This window comes from Aphelocoma coerulescens, chromosome 5 (genome assembly GCF_041296385.1).
Source record: "Aphelocoma coerulescens isolate FSJ_1873_10779 chromosome 5, UR_Acoe_1.0, whole genome shotgun sequence".
Taxonomy (NCBI): Eukaryota; Metazoa; Chordata; class Aves; order Passeriformes; family Corvidae; genus Aphelocoma; species Aphelocoma coerulescens.
Window position 1 is genome coordinate 52,512,150 of NC_091019.1, and position 14,777 is coordinate 52,526,926.

Below are 14,777 nucleotides of genomic sequence, written 5' to 3' on the forward strand. Positions count from 1 at the left end.
TTATGATGGGGATATTGGTTTAAAGGAGGTTGTTTTTGTTTTATTTCTGTTCATTTTAATCCATAAGGAGCACAAATCCTCTTTGTCATTAATGGCAAGAGACAAGATGCTAAAACAAACAACATCTCTCTTTAATCTCTTGGGAGTCACTAAGTTTAGATCAGGGAGTAAAAGATGCAGAGTCTCCACTTTGTTTTTCCAAGAAAGAAACTGTAATTGGTCTGTTCTTGAACGGCACTTGGCTGGCTCATCAATCACTCCTCTGAAGACATATATTATAAATAAACTTTAAAATATTGAAGTGACGCATTTGAGTTGAGCTTTGCTGCTGTTCTGATTCTCCAAACTGGATGGGCGCTCTCCCTCACTGTATACCAATTTCTCCCAGTCTCTTGCTGGCCACCCACATTACAACCAAGGTCACACAACACCACAACGTCGGAGTTGGCAAAAGCTGATTCAGCCCTTTACCCAGAAAATCCTCAATTCAATTCGCAATCAACACCGAAAACCCACGGCAAGGCGTGATCGCCGGGGCTCCGCTCCGCCGCTGCCTCTTTCCGTGCATCTTTGCCACCTACAGCAAAATGCGCTTCCCAACCCTCTGACCGCCGGCGCGCCGAAGAAAGTCAACTCCATCCTGCTGGGACCGAACAGGCTCGGACCGAGTTCAGCGCTCCGGGGCTGGCACCGGCCGCCCGTCCCGCACACCCACCGTCCCGCAGCACCCAGCGAGGGGGGCCCTCACCGGGGACCGCAACAGCTCTCCCGGCTCGGGGGCCGCCTGCGCGACCACCGCCCCACCACGGCCTCCCCTCCGCAGTGCCGGGGGTGCCGGAGGGGCTCTGCCCGCGCCCCCGCTTTTCCCCCGCCCAGGCCCCGCCGCCCCCCGCGCCCCGCAGCTGCGAGCGGGCTCGGGCGGCCCTACCTGGAGGGACCCCCAGAGCGGGTGGAGGGCACAGTGCAGCAGCAGGGAGGGCCAGCAGTAGCGGAGCAGCCCCAGCAGCTGCCGGAGCAGCATCCCTCCTGGGCGGGCGGGGGCGCGGGCTCCGGGCGACCTGGGGAGGGAGCAGAGCGAGCCGGCAGCAGAGGCGTTGGCTCGCACCCATCCCCGGAGCGCGACTGTCCCAACTTTAATTCTGGAGGGGAGGGAGGGAAGGCGGGAGGGAAGGAGGGGGGAGGGAGGCAGGGAGATGGGCGGGTGGGGAGGGAAAAGAGTGGTCGGGAAAACCCAGAGCCCTGCAAGTCCCGGCTCCCTCAGCAGGGAGGCGCGCCTCCACCCCCGCCCTGCCCGCCTCCCTCCCCGCCCGCCCCGCCGACTTCCCCTCCCCGGGATACTCTGGCTGTCGCCGCTGGCAGCCTCTCCGTGCCGGGGGCTTCCCGGCCGGCGCTCACCGCTGAGCTCGCGGCTCCCTCACACACGGGAGGAGAGCGGGCGGCGGGAAAAGTTTGGAGCCGGGCGCGGGGGAAAAGAGGCAGGGCCAGCGCCGGGGCCGGGGCCGGAGGGGAGAGGCGGGGAGAGCGGCGCGGCCGCGCAGCCCGGGCATTGCATCTCCCCCTAGCCCGCCGCCGCTGCTGCAGTGATTTTTCAAGCCCATCGAGGCAGTCCCTTCCGCGCACGGCTCCCCTCGTCTCTCCCTCCCCGCCCGGGCTCCTCCCGGCGGCAGCTGCCCTCCGCTGAGCCCCGGCGGGGCGGCCCCGGGCGGCTCGGGGACCTGCGGCAGCCGGGAAGCGCCGCACCCGCCCCCGCCCTCTCCCCGCAGCCGAGAGCGGGACTGACCCAAAGGGGAAGCGCGGGATGAACCGGCACCCCTGTCCTGGAGGAGCCTCATCCGAATTGCGGCCAGGTGGTTTTGGGGTTGGTAGTTGCTGGTGTTCACCCCTTCCCTCACGAGTGATGCAAGGGCTTGTCCTGTGACAGGCAGGACATGGGGCTGGGTCGGCCCGGTGTCTCTGGGATGTAAGAGGGAAGATGCTTCATGGCATTTGTGTTTCTAACAAAACACGCGGAAATGTGTAATAGTGCTTGCAGGGAAGTGGATAGACCACCTCCCCAATATCAAGGCACCACAGTCCGGCTTCTCCACGGGAAGGAAACAGTAGAAAACAGAAAGTTTCAGAAACAGTAGTGCTTCCAGTGAAGCACTAAAAGCAAAACAGCTGCTCTGTGAACGGTGGCTATTGCTGAAAGTTGGGCCTTGCAGGTATCAAGATGACCATAAAACATCTGTTGTTAGGTCCATGACACAGGGATCCTGTTTTCAATGTTTCAAATGCAGTAAGGACATGGGTTTGAACAAAATACTAGTTCCAAGGTTTACATTTCATATCCAGTGATGAATGAGTTTGAGGATATTGACTTTAGTTTTTCTTTGTATTTCTTGCACTCACTGAGCCAAGTTTAATCATCAGTTTCATAAAAATCTGCTCAGAGAAGCAGGAATGGAAATACATTAATCTCTGAACTGATACACAGCTAAAATTCTTTTTCCATACCACTGTTACATTCATTTCATGTCCATTCATTTCAGCCCCGACAGGCACTGTTTTAAATGTCAGGACTATCAGGCCCAGCAGCATTTTACAAATGAGAGCAGCACACTGGAATTTAATGGTGTTACACCTGAGTTGAGGTAGAGTCATTGAACCTAGGCATGTATTTGTAAATCCCTGTCTTCTGGTTTTATAAAAGCAGAATACAGAGAGGCAGAGATATTATGGTCCTAGGTATAGGCTGTAATTGTACAGCAAAGATATTTTCTGTAATGATACTGAAAAAGATGGCGTCCTTTTCTGTAAGCCTACTGTGTAATACACAGGGCTTAATATATTGTGCTCATTCAATTATAGTTTTAGTGAGCTGGAGTCACAAGAGACAGCAAAGCTTTTCAGGCTTTCTGGTGATTTCCTGAAGGTATTTCAGCACTTGGTCACAGTACAGAACATAATAAATTGCACCATCTGTATACATAGTCCTTGGTTCCTGACAGAATGAGAGATAAGGCTTTAGGCATTGCACGCCAAAAAAATACAACACAGATTTATTTTCTTTCAGTATTTACAATGCCTTAATGTCTGAAGAACTGTGGATTTTCCTGCCATTAGCAATTGCCCAAGTAGCTGTCTCAAAGCGCTGTTCCTGTGGTTCAAAGACAACCCAGGGAACTGAGGAGACAGAGCCAAACTCAACCCACAGTCACACGGAAGCAAGTGCAATCAGGAATATTGTTCTGACACAAACAAGAGCAGAGTTTGGCCCAGGTAATCAGCATCTTTTCTGTCTCACACTGGTAATTGACAGTTCCCTTGGGAAAATGATTGGGCTGCAAATATATTAAATCCAGCCTTTGGACCCAGTCATATGGTCCACACAGAAGCATACTTCCCATTAGTCTGAATGGCTGAAGAAAGGGCTGAATGTGTACCCTGCTCTTGTCCACTTGACACCATTACTTTTCATTAATTACTTCAGCTTCTCTGTAGTTTTTATGGAGAGAAAATAGAGTCTGGGAATTTTTTCCACTTATAAGAAAGATGAATGATATAATGCTTGCAAGACTGTAGGCCCTGAATCAATGACAGGCTTGGAATATGTTTTGCTTAATAATGCATTCAGTGTTTTGTAGCACCAGGACTGGTATGTGGAAGAACATGATGATTTGTCTGCAGCAGTCAAACTACTGAAGTTTGGAGAAGGATAATGGCTAGGGCTATCATCCTGGAACCAGAACCAGGATTTCCTGGGATGTAGTCCCACTACCACCAACTTCCTCTGCTACCTTGGGCATATTTTTAAAATTACCTATATCAGATTCCCTGCCTGTCAAAACAGCACAATGAGATCCAGATACCTGAAATTCTTACTGTGTTTGGTGGGAAAGGCAGTAACAAGGCCCTATCCTCCAAAATGTGTTTAGCCCATCACAGAAACATGGAACAGTACCAGATCCTTTGCTGGTGAGGTCAACAAAGGTCTGTACTCTTTTTCAGTGCTCTGAAGATAAAAACTGATTTATAAGTGTTACAGCTCAAAATAATAACTTACACTATTTCAAAAGGGATTTTTTTTTTTGTTTTCAGAAAAAAGACTGCACAAACAGCATCATTCGAGCAGTCTCTTGAAAAATTTAAGTCAAATATTAATACCCAATGGAATGATGACCATTACTCTTTTCCCCTTTCATCTTTGGTCTGATTAACAAGGAAGAATATTTATCTTATTTACTTCATGTTTTTATTTTTTAAACAATTGCTGATAATCGGAGAGATCCTGATTAACACTCCAATGCAGCAACTACTCCAGAAACATTAGTAAGGATTGCAACACTGATTAGCTGTACAAACAAATATTATCGTATTCCTTTAATCTTAAGTAGCCATAATGGTTATAATGGACTTTAAGAGGCTATTTATTTTGTTGGTATTGATGGAGTTTACAACATAAATTCAAGTGTTCAGAGAACACAGGAGAAGGTTTTCTTTGATGTTGACTTGTCAAAACTTTATTGAAATCAATAGATATTCCCCAGTCTGACTTTAGGCAAGTTTTGTCCCTATGTCTTCAGAGACATCAGAGGGGTTTTAGCTGAAGCCAGTGGCAGAGGAAGTAAAGGCGACCTCTTCTCAGGCTCTGTGGTCAGTCAGGCCTAGAAAGAATTCACTTAAGCTTTTTTTGCTAATGACATTTCTGGATGCAAGTCAATGAACTCGAGAAGAGTGTCCAACCTGGTGAAATGCTAGAAAACATAAACAGAAAACATTTCAGCACTGACTTTTCAAAGCCTTCTTCAGCCTGGCATGGTCTGTCCAGATTAATTTTTGGGTTTGAGTCTAGAAAAACATCAGCAAGCAGGTAAATGTACAGCATCACTTTGGCTTGCACTGAAAATATTTTTGCTATTTTTAAAAGATATTTTTATTGCTCTGTATATCTAAAGCAGTGCTTTCAACATGTTGAAAAAAAATTTGTTCGTTTTGGATTTAAAGTTTCTAGCCAGAAATCCACAATTTATTGGGATGTTTTTAGAAGATCAGAAATCAATAATTCTGCTGCTGTCACAGCAGCAGAAACAGTGGAGGAAATTGCATTTCTTCAAATACTATCATCTCTTCCCAGGGAGGGGAGAGAATTCTTCTTGATGATCCCAATTATTTAATAAAACTGAGGACCACACAAGTAACAGATTTGATTTTTGGAAAATTTGATTATTTAATTGTTCATTATTTCCAACCTGTAGGAAAAGATTCCCAACTTTGAGCATATCTAGAATACATTTGTAAAACAACGGATTCTTTGGTTTTCATGATATTCAAGTTTTGGAAATGAGTTTTAAGTTTCATAAGTATCTGAATTTCAATAAGTGCTCTTAAAGTTCTATCTCAGATAAATACAGACTATTGCACTGCATCTGGAAAACAATGGCAGGGTGTTTCCTTTTCCTTGCTACAGGTCAGAATACTGTAATCAAAATCAATGCCAGTTTAGGTGAGGAGTGAATAGGACCAACATGGAAATTTGCATCATGTAATCTTTATCTTGTGTTCTCTCACTTGAAATTACAGGACACAGTAGATTTTTATTCATGGCCAAAAAAGCTGTGGCTATACAAGCCACAAGCCCGTTCTTGTATGTTCAGTTTTCTTGCTCTGAGATGCTGCTTTCAGTGATAAACAGGCCTCCTGCTTACTCACTTTCAGTAGTTCCTCACATTTTGTTCTCTTCACAAATGGATTTGCTCAGCAGTATCCCTGCTCTTTGTTTATAAATATAAAGGTAAAATGTGTGGGATTAGTTATTAAACTGTCTAGAAAAGTCCTAGATGTAAGGAAGAGATTGTATGCCCCAAATATGTCTTTTTTTCAGCTTTATCAATTGTTCACACAACACATTACTTCTTACATATATTACATTTTCAATCCCTTCCAACTTTATAATGAAGTCCCAACATGCTGAGTGAACTGCAGGTTGCAGCAATCACTTAAGTGCTATATCACTTTTTCACTCATTATACATTGCTGCTTAGGTTTCCAAGATTAAGTACTTGTTAGTTGAATGTGTAAAAGACGGTATGAAAGCATTGCCTTCACGTTTACTCTTGGACTCTGTTTGCCCAGATCTTATGGAAACGGATGGATGGCAAGGACAGGGCTGAGTAAATGTACAAGAGTCTAAGTAGTTCCAGATGAAGGGCAAGGATGGAGAATCACTGCTTCTAAAACAAAATGATCAGTATAGCTTCTTTTTAATCTGCCCTTCAAGGAGAAACCTGCACATATTTGGTCTGACTGATCTAATTTTGGTTGTCAGTTTAATCCATCCCAAGCATCAGAATATTCCCTAAAACTACAAGTCTGAGAGTTTCTATGCCTAGCAAAAATATGATTGAATTGGCGACTAAAACTACTGTGTGCAGGTCTGTATATTTGACAATGTTTTATTAAAAAATGCTTGAAAAATGATCAGTTCACAGAACATTGTTTTCTCTTTCTTTCCCCTCTCTGTCACTTTTTACCTCTGTTTCTGGTTGATGTGATACCTAATCTGAAAAATTAGGAACCAGATTCTAGAAAGCTGTCAGTCTGCAGATCTCAGGTGTGGGTTGTCCAGCCTGTTTTTGTAAATGCAAGCACACAGACCATCTGGGTTGATGTCTGGGTTCCAAGCTGTGGGGATGTTGGGAGGAAATCACAAACGTGCTATTAATTGTTATAAGAAAATACTGGTAGAAACACGCCCCAACTTTATTTTTGTTTTTCTTCACTTACTCATAAATTCCACAGCAGTAGATTTTGGTAAAAAGCCATTCTATTGTTTCTTTAACAACACATTCAACAAATGCAGCATACACTGTGGTGAGGTGGATGACATAATCTGTGCTGCTGACAAATATGTGACATTTGTTAATGGTAGGGAAAGAAATATGAGGTTGTACCGACGTCTAACATGGAACTTTGGTGAATATTTTACATCAGCTAAGGTTAAGGGTTAAGAGCCAGACTCTGAGCAGGTCAGATTATAATGGATCCATCTGTCTCATACCAAGAGCTATTGATTGGTTGTAAATCCCACCTAGTGGGGGACTATTACAAAGACAGCACCAGCTCGCCAATGAGATCCTCTGCAGTCATATAGTGCTGGGGTTAATGGAGAGTTTCTTTGAGACATGTGGATGCTGAGCACCAGACACTGCTCTGGGACAAACACTGGCAGACCCCAGTGGTATTACTGGTAGCAGGTCCCAGTGCCTCCAACAAGTCTTTTTGATATGTAATACAGGCCTTTGTTTTATATATTAATTCAGAACTGTCCAGCACATTTGTAATCTCCTGTCAATAAACTGTGGTTCTGTTTGTAAATGGAAAGGAAGACCCAGTAATCTGTTGGTGGTTTCTAGACTTTTACAGCTTGTTAAATTTTTCTAAGTCTTTTGCATTACCTGTGTCTGAAGTCACCTTGAGGTACACCAATCCAGTTGGGCACTGCTGTCATTTCTTAGATCCAGTATGTCTTGTAATATCTGAAGAAAGAGAAAAGAGGTACCTAAAGTGGTGCCTACGCTTTCTGGTATGTAGAAGATATACTGGGATCTGCCTGCTGACTGTAGGTGGTAAGTTAATGCTTGGTAAGATATTGCTAGAACCTTGTTAGATTGGGGCAGTAGCTGGGAGCATGGCTCCTCGTGGCTTAGACTGGCCCCATATGCAGACTGCCTGACAGACCATGTTGCCTTCCCTGTACAGAAGACAGCCAAACACATGGGTCTTATAGCACTGACAACTGCACTAATCCTGGCTTGGCCTTTGAAGAACACAGATGAACGCTGCTATCAAAGTTCATAAATCTACATCATAAAATATTTAAAACATTGATGTACTGTGAAGCATTTCACATCTCTTGGTAGCAACCATGTGTTCCCAAAGCAGTCCTACCAGGCTGTGCCTGTGGGTTTCTGTTGTCCCCTCTAAGTATTTTCTAGGGTCAGAAGGCATTTTTCTGGCAGCAGGTCTCTGCAGCAGTAGACCTGGAGATATACACAGTGCAAAGAATTTTCTCAGCTAGACATAAGGGAAAGGCAACAATATGTTTAGGCAACTATTCTGAGAAAAAAGGTGTGAGTTCTGAAATACTTTACCTTGAGCCTATGCTATGGATGTTTTGACCTGTAGGGACTGTGGTATAATCAGAGAGAAGGAAGAGGCTAGATATATTTATAATTGCTCTATCACTGGATATTTTAAAGGATATTAGAAACACATCTGTAAGGATCAACAGAGCCTGAACACATTTGAAGACCAGAGGATGTATCAGATTCATCTTTGTCAGCCTTTTCTATTCCCTCAGAACATCAAGTATTAGTCTGGTGTGTTGCAAATCCCTGGGAGCCACTAGCTGCTGGTTTGAGAAGAAGTGCACCTAGAGCCATCCTGCAAGACTGACATCAGCATGCATTCATCTCAGTGCCTCCTAAGCATTTTGAGATCCTCTGATGAAAGCTATTACATAAATGCATAGCATTGTATTCTTAAATGTTTAAATCATGACAGATTTTGAATACATATTTTTTGTGACTCAGTCATGAATTATCACAATTTGCATACAATATTTTCCTGAATGCAGCATACCCTCCTTCTCATTTAATCCTTCTGATTTGTGCTGCTGTAGTGACTTTAAACCTGAATTACAGAAGCAATTGTGGAGTGCCTTGCTGTTAACTTGGTGATGAGTAATTTAGACCAAACCACTACATCTTGCTATACCTATAGCAGGAATAATCAACAATTTTTTGTAATGAGCAAGGAGGAAACTCATAATCAAAGGAAAAATTTCTCTATTTATGAACAGGTGCATCCATTTTGCTCCCTTTGTATCCAAAGCTATAGCAGCTGTCTAATGTGAATATTATTTTCTTTTGCTTATTGCTGCAGTGCCAAGGGATAAGCTAATATCAGGCCTTCTCCTAATAAGGCCCTGGTCAAATGCTGAGGAATAGGCAGGGATGGCCCAGTGCACTTACAGTCTTAAACAGAAGAACAGTGAGAAGGTATAAAATGCAAGCATTAAAGGAAACTGAGAAGCAATTCTCTGTCTTTGAAATAATTTTGTTTGCAAAGGATAGCTTAATATTTCTTGGAAACACCATGCTATTTATCCAGTCACCTCCTTAGCTGCCCTTTTCTGGTTTCCCTTACAAAAATTGCCCAGGTGACAGCAGCAGTCCTACTGAGTCCCAGCTGTGGGAGAGGAGTTGAAAGGCCTGCAGCAGCCTGTGTGTACCCATGCCTGTAAGAGCACTGTCCAGTGAACTGGAAATCCACAGTCCAGCTCCACACACTTTTCCCAGACATGTAGAAATGTAATTCTGCCATTGTATACTGGATATTGCAGGCAGAAGGCCATTGTCTGTTGTCTTCAGGAAGGACCCGAGTTAGGAACTCCCTGGGCCTGCCACGCTGCTTTTGATAACAATCCCCCACTGTCTTTTTGAATGTGTTTGCAACGTGTCCTCCCATCAGGAGAGGAAATCAGGTCCTGAAGATAGTATATCCTATGGCTCTTTAATTATGGAGGATTTTAACAGAGATGATTTCTTGCCCAGGAGATAAAATGTTTCCTCTTGAGACAAAGAATTGCCTCACAACAAAGCTGTTTGCCCCATCACTTTCCTGCACTTGAATATATTTTCATAATGCTTATTTTTGCTGTAATAATCCAGCATCCGTTATGCTGACAGTCCCACAAAGAGCTATTTAGAACAGCTAAGGGCTGCTTTGGGTCCCAGAGCAAACAGGGTGGCTTTCTTTCCCCTTTTCCCCTCCTTTTTCTTGCTACAGGTTAACCTGGTGCTGATCTCCCCTTCTTCCCAGCCCTGTTGGTTGGAGGAGGGGGGGACAGGACAGAGGCACTCTCTGAGGTGCAACTCCAGAGTCCCAGGGCATTCACTCCTAGCCCCCTTGGTGGGGATGGCACCACTGTTCAGGGTGTGCATTAGTCCTTTTCTCTCCAAATTTGTGGTGCTGGAGCAGGATTAGCTCGTACATGTCTTTCCCCTTCATCTTTTAAATGTACCTCAGTCATCAGGCTTCTTCCCAGGCATTGCAGATGAACAGTTATTGGATCTCATTTTGGTTTTTGACTCTGGAAGCTGAGCTTGCCACTGGCAGTTTGGAAAATAAGCCACCACCCAGATGCAGAAAGAGAGTAATTGCACCAGAATGATTTTGCCAGAATTACTTGGGGTAAGCTGACAAACTCTGTGGGTGCATTTTCACACTGAGGCTTCAGTGGGGTCCTCTGTGTGCAGTGAACCACCTGTGTGCAGAGGCCTCCAGGCATTTTTGACTCTGCTAGCATCTTCTGTCTCTCACAGCTCAAACTATTTCTGTAACTAAAGTGCAAGAAGACACTGATTCTCCTCTCTTTACAATAATTTTAGTTAGAACAAAGTAAAATTTTAGCTCTGACTTGCTTGAAGTAGAGAGTTCTTGTGAGAACTGTCAGACCCTACTGGCATTTACAGGGTGGGAAACTCCATCAGCAATGGGCACACTTCATATTTCAATTTTGGAAAGGGAGAAAGATTGTGTTCAAAAGCTTTCTCCAGTGTCAACCATCTGCTTTCAAGAACATTTCTCTTTGTGCTATTTCCAGTCTGAACTGGGTGTGAGGTGTAGCCCTTTTCAGTTGTCCATTCATGCTTCCTTTTCATTTGTTTAAATCGCTCATCCATCTTGTCCATCAATATGTTTCTTCACTTACCACAAAGGTAGTAAATTCCTATGCCCATAAACACTTTGGTCCATAACTTCCCTAAGATAAGTATGCTTATTAACTTTTCTATTGGACAACTTAGATGAGGAAGATGGCATATGTGCACACTGGAAGGAAGATAAGAGTCTGAAGTAATTGGATTAGCTGTAATAGAAAAATGGATGAGCTGCAGGGATGGAATTCACCCAGGACTAATTTGGAGCACAAAATAACAGAGTGCTGCAAATCTGATAGCAAATGATGCTTGTTTTGATTGCAGATCAGGAGGCTTTATAAGTGTATATCTAACACTGAATCTGTACATCATCTATAGGATGTAGCATCTGTGTACCTACAGATACCTACATACAGCATTCTTTGATGAAAAGGTGCCCTGATAAATGTGTTCACTCAGGTTATGAAAACTATAGGAATTTCACTATATTTCATAATCCAGTAGAAATAACTGCTCCCAAATTCTGAAATTTCTATGTATACATCTTTCCTTCATCTCCTTACCTTTAGCTTTCAACTATGGAACAGCTCCTGCTCCCTCCATTGGCATCAGCTGGAGGCACTGCTTGTAGGGAATCCTGTATGTTTAGTTATGGGAGAGGTTCTTCAGAGCTAGCTCAGAAAGAACAGCATTGGCCTTTAACCCAAGAAAGATAATTTAGAAACAATTTTTATAGAAGAGTTCAATAATGTGATTCTTCCAGAAGACTGGCTGCAGAAAGACAGAGCCAGGATAACTCACAGATTGGGTACACCTGTGACTCAGACACATCAACTGGACAAGATGAAGCTGCTTGGTTCCGTTGATCCATGAGGACCAATGGTGCCTTGCATTAAAATTTAAAGACTCTGCTACATTCTGCATGTCTGTATTTCTGCTCTCCAGTTACTCATTCCTCCTCCTGTTGACGAAAGGTTCAGCTTTCCTACTGATCTCCTTCCTGGAGCAGAGGTAATTATTCCCCACAGACATCTCCAGGACCTGCATGTGGCTCATGGAGACCTGAAGATTCATGTTCAATGTTGTCACAAATGCCCCAAGAGCCACTTCTCTGGGGCCTCTTGACAGCTAGTCTCAGCCAACATTGCTATAATGTCTGCCTAGGGCTGTATTACCAGGGCTGGGGCTTTGTTTCCAAACCCTCTTTACCCTTTTTCACTTTCATTTGATTTATAGTTGTCTCTGATAGTTGAGATTAATGTGGATTGTATTTTACAAGCGAGCATGGCGTTAATTTTCAGAGTATTTATTGCTCCAGCCACACAGAGGAGATAAATCACCTCAGAAAGAAAATGTCCTCTTGCATGCAGTCGGCTCAGTAAATTTGTCTAAACTCACAAAAAGTTGCCATTTAATCTCTGCCTGGGGTTAAGTCCTGTGAAACTATGATTGAGCAGTAGAGCAGTAGTAAGCAGTACACAGGACAGGCAATGCTTGCTCCCACCTTTCTGAAGTACTCAGCCCTTACTTCTTCCCACAGGCTCTTAAGCTTTTATTCAATGCTCAGTGGAGATAAATATAACATGCCCACAGCTCTCTCTTGAATGAAAGAAATTAATTTATGTATTTATTTACATAGCTATATAACAGTGTATTTTAATGTAATATAATGTAACATGTTTTTAATGTGATACAGCAATGTGTTTTTTAAAAAAACTACTCACCTGCAAATGGCTCTCCACATAAATGATCAAGATCTCCAAAGACAGCTAATGATTTTGAGCAGCAAAGTTGAGTTCCTCGGTCTAAGATAAAAACATCAACTTCACTGAGACTTTCATTCAGCAGGTGATATGTCCATTCACCAAAACATTTTTCTCAGTATCATTCATGCCTTCTGTTTTACACCAGACCAGTAGTGGTCTGACTGCTTACATTTTCAGATAATTTTCCTCACTGGTATATATGAACCTATCTATTTTTCTACTTCAACATCACCTGTGAGGTAGATTCATATATATTGACTTCTCAATCTGGCCAGGGCTGGCCATTTTGAGATGGATTTATAGTAAAAACTTGATTTTATTCTGTACAATCAACCAGTCTATTCCTGATGCCTGTGTTGCAGTCAGTTTTGGTGCCTATTTAGAAGAATCAGAAACAAATATGCCTTGTTACTTTGGTTAGTAAGTGTAGTGAGAGACCCAGTTCTGGGTCATCCAGAGTGGCAATGACATCCTCTACCTGTATGTTCATCTACCTACTTTGCTTTTGCACTTTGCAGTCCGTACTGATTTTGGCAGACTTTTGGCAGAGTTGCTGTTACTGCCTACATGGCATCCAACATCTCCATGGCACTGTTCCTATGCTTATAATACTAAGTAAACACAAGTTTTCAAATAAATTTAACAGATCTTTTCTATTTGTCAGCAGCTTACAATAGAAGCCCATAAATAAAAATGATTTTTTTATTTATAAAATTTGTCATGTCTCCAATCCTGGGTATTGAACTACTGGAGAAAAACCGGTATTTGTTTTCTGACATTCATCCATTCAACTGCTTTCATCCCAAAATGTCATGTTTGATTTTGCTTTCAGCTTCTCACAGAAAATCTGCCTGTTCTAACGGTACCTGTTGGACAAAATTAAATAACCATTAGATGAGGGAGTTATTTTACTGTGATTTAATAAGGCAGAGCAGGCTTCTTTTGCAGCTCAGAAGAATAAGAATCAAACCCCTGCTTGTTCCAGCTCTGTGCCCATTCATACCTCTGGATATTTATGAAAAACATAACTCACAAATGAGAGAATACTCTAACCTTATTGCTTAATACACATGCATTTGAGATGTGTGTAACTTCAGCATCTCTGGGCTCAGCAGAACAACTGGAGAAGCTTGCCAGTGTAGCAGATAGGAAAATAGCTAAACACAGGGACTGGAGTGCACTGATAACTGTCACAGATCCAAACCCGTGACGTGGTCACAGTAAAAACCAGGAGAGAATGTCCCCTTTCTAAAATAAAACAAAACAGAACACAGAACAAGTGTGAGCCGAAGTGATAAATTATAGAGGACTTCATGTGGAGAAATCAAATAAATCTCTAAATATTTTTAGCACACTCACTTTTCTTTCAATAGCTCACCAGGAGGTTCAGTGGTCTCACCTGGCATCTTATTAATCCTGCACTGATTGGTGAGCATGCAGGAATGGAGCAGCACTGGCATCTGGGTTAATCATGTCTTCTAGGAAATTGTCAAAATGACACAGAAGATACTTCACAAATGGCGAGCTGAGGTTTTGCTGAAAAAAAATGCTCTGTTTTCACAGCAGGTGGCCAATAAATCTAGCACTGTTATGGATCATAGCTATAAGTCAGGTTTCAAATGTTCCCAACTGCAAGAAGCATCTGTCTTATTTGGAGTCTGAATACAAACAATCTTTGCTGCAAGTGCAAGATGGAGTTTCTCCTGCATTTGGGTTGCTTACTTTCATTTGTATCTTTTACTTGGTCTCTTCTTTGAATCCTGATATTACAGAAGACTATTTTTGATCAATATAATCCTTATGCAGTGCCTAGTGATTTCCTCATTTTGAACTAAAAATCTCTTTCATAAGCAATTCCCAATAGAAATGTTCCTTTTAGTCTCATGCACTACTTGGATTTTTCCTCAGGGATGGAATGTTATTTTTCTTTTTAATTCTCTCTAAACTGCTGACACTAATGCTCTCTATAAAACTTGTTGTAGGCCCTGCTCTGTATCTTGTCTGTATTTGGGATTAAGGAGAATTTATTATCATGTGGTCCTAAAGCAGCTTTTTTGAAGTCTTGAGTACACTCTTCTGTCAGGTGAGTGCTGATTATATATTAGAAAAAAAATGGTTTTAAAAATAGATCCAAGAGTGAGAAAAATCTGAAGGCTTGAGATGAACTGTTAGGAGAAACAAGACTGGTAATTTGCAGCAAGAGAAAAATCTTCGTTCCCATGGAGGATGGTCAGGTGGATGGTGCTCTTTGTTCTGAATGGAAGCAGCTGTGGCCCAAGAGGTGACCCAGTGGGGCTAAACACCATGA

The 14,777-nt window shown here is 42.9% G+C and overlaps 1 protein-coding gene and 1 long non-coding RNA gene across 3 annotated transcripts in view; both read right to left on the reverse strand.

Moving 5' to 3' along the window:
* The window catches only part of PRIMA1 (proline rich membrane anchor 1), a 48,387-nt gene extending 47,265 nt beyond the window's left edge, over nt 1–1,122 (reverse strand). For both annotated transcript variants that reach the window (XM_069018145.1, XM_069018146.1), the window contains exon 1: nt 929–1,122. In XM_069018145.1, coding sequence (XP_068874246.1) covers nt 929–1,021 — 93 coding nt within the window. In that variant the 5' untranslated portion in view covers nt 1,022–1,122. The remainder of the gene's footprint in view (nt 1–928) is intronic.
* A 3,183-nt stretch (nt 1,123–4,305) lies between these two features.
* Nucleotides 4,306–11,381, reverse strand: LOC138110855 (uncharacterized). Its single transcript, XR_011151114.1, has 3 exons — nt 11,267–11,381; nt 7,437–7,517; nt 4,306–4,736 (listed from the first exon to the last, which is right to left on the reverse strand). It is a non-coding gene; the product is annotated as an uncharacterized lncRNA (long non-coding RNA).
* Between the last annotated feature and the right edge of the window lie 3,396 nt (nt 11,382–14,777).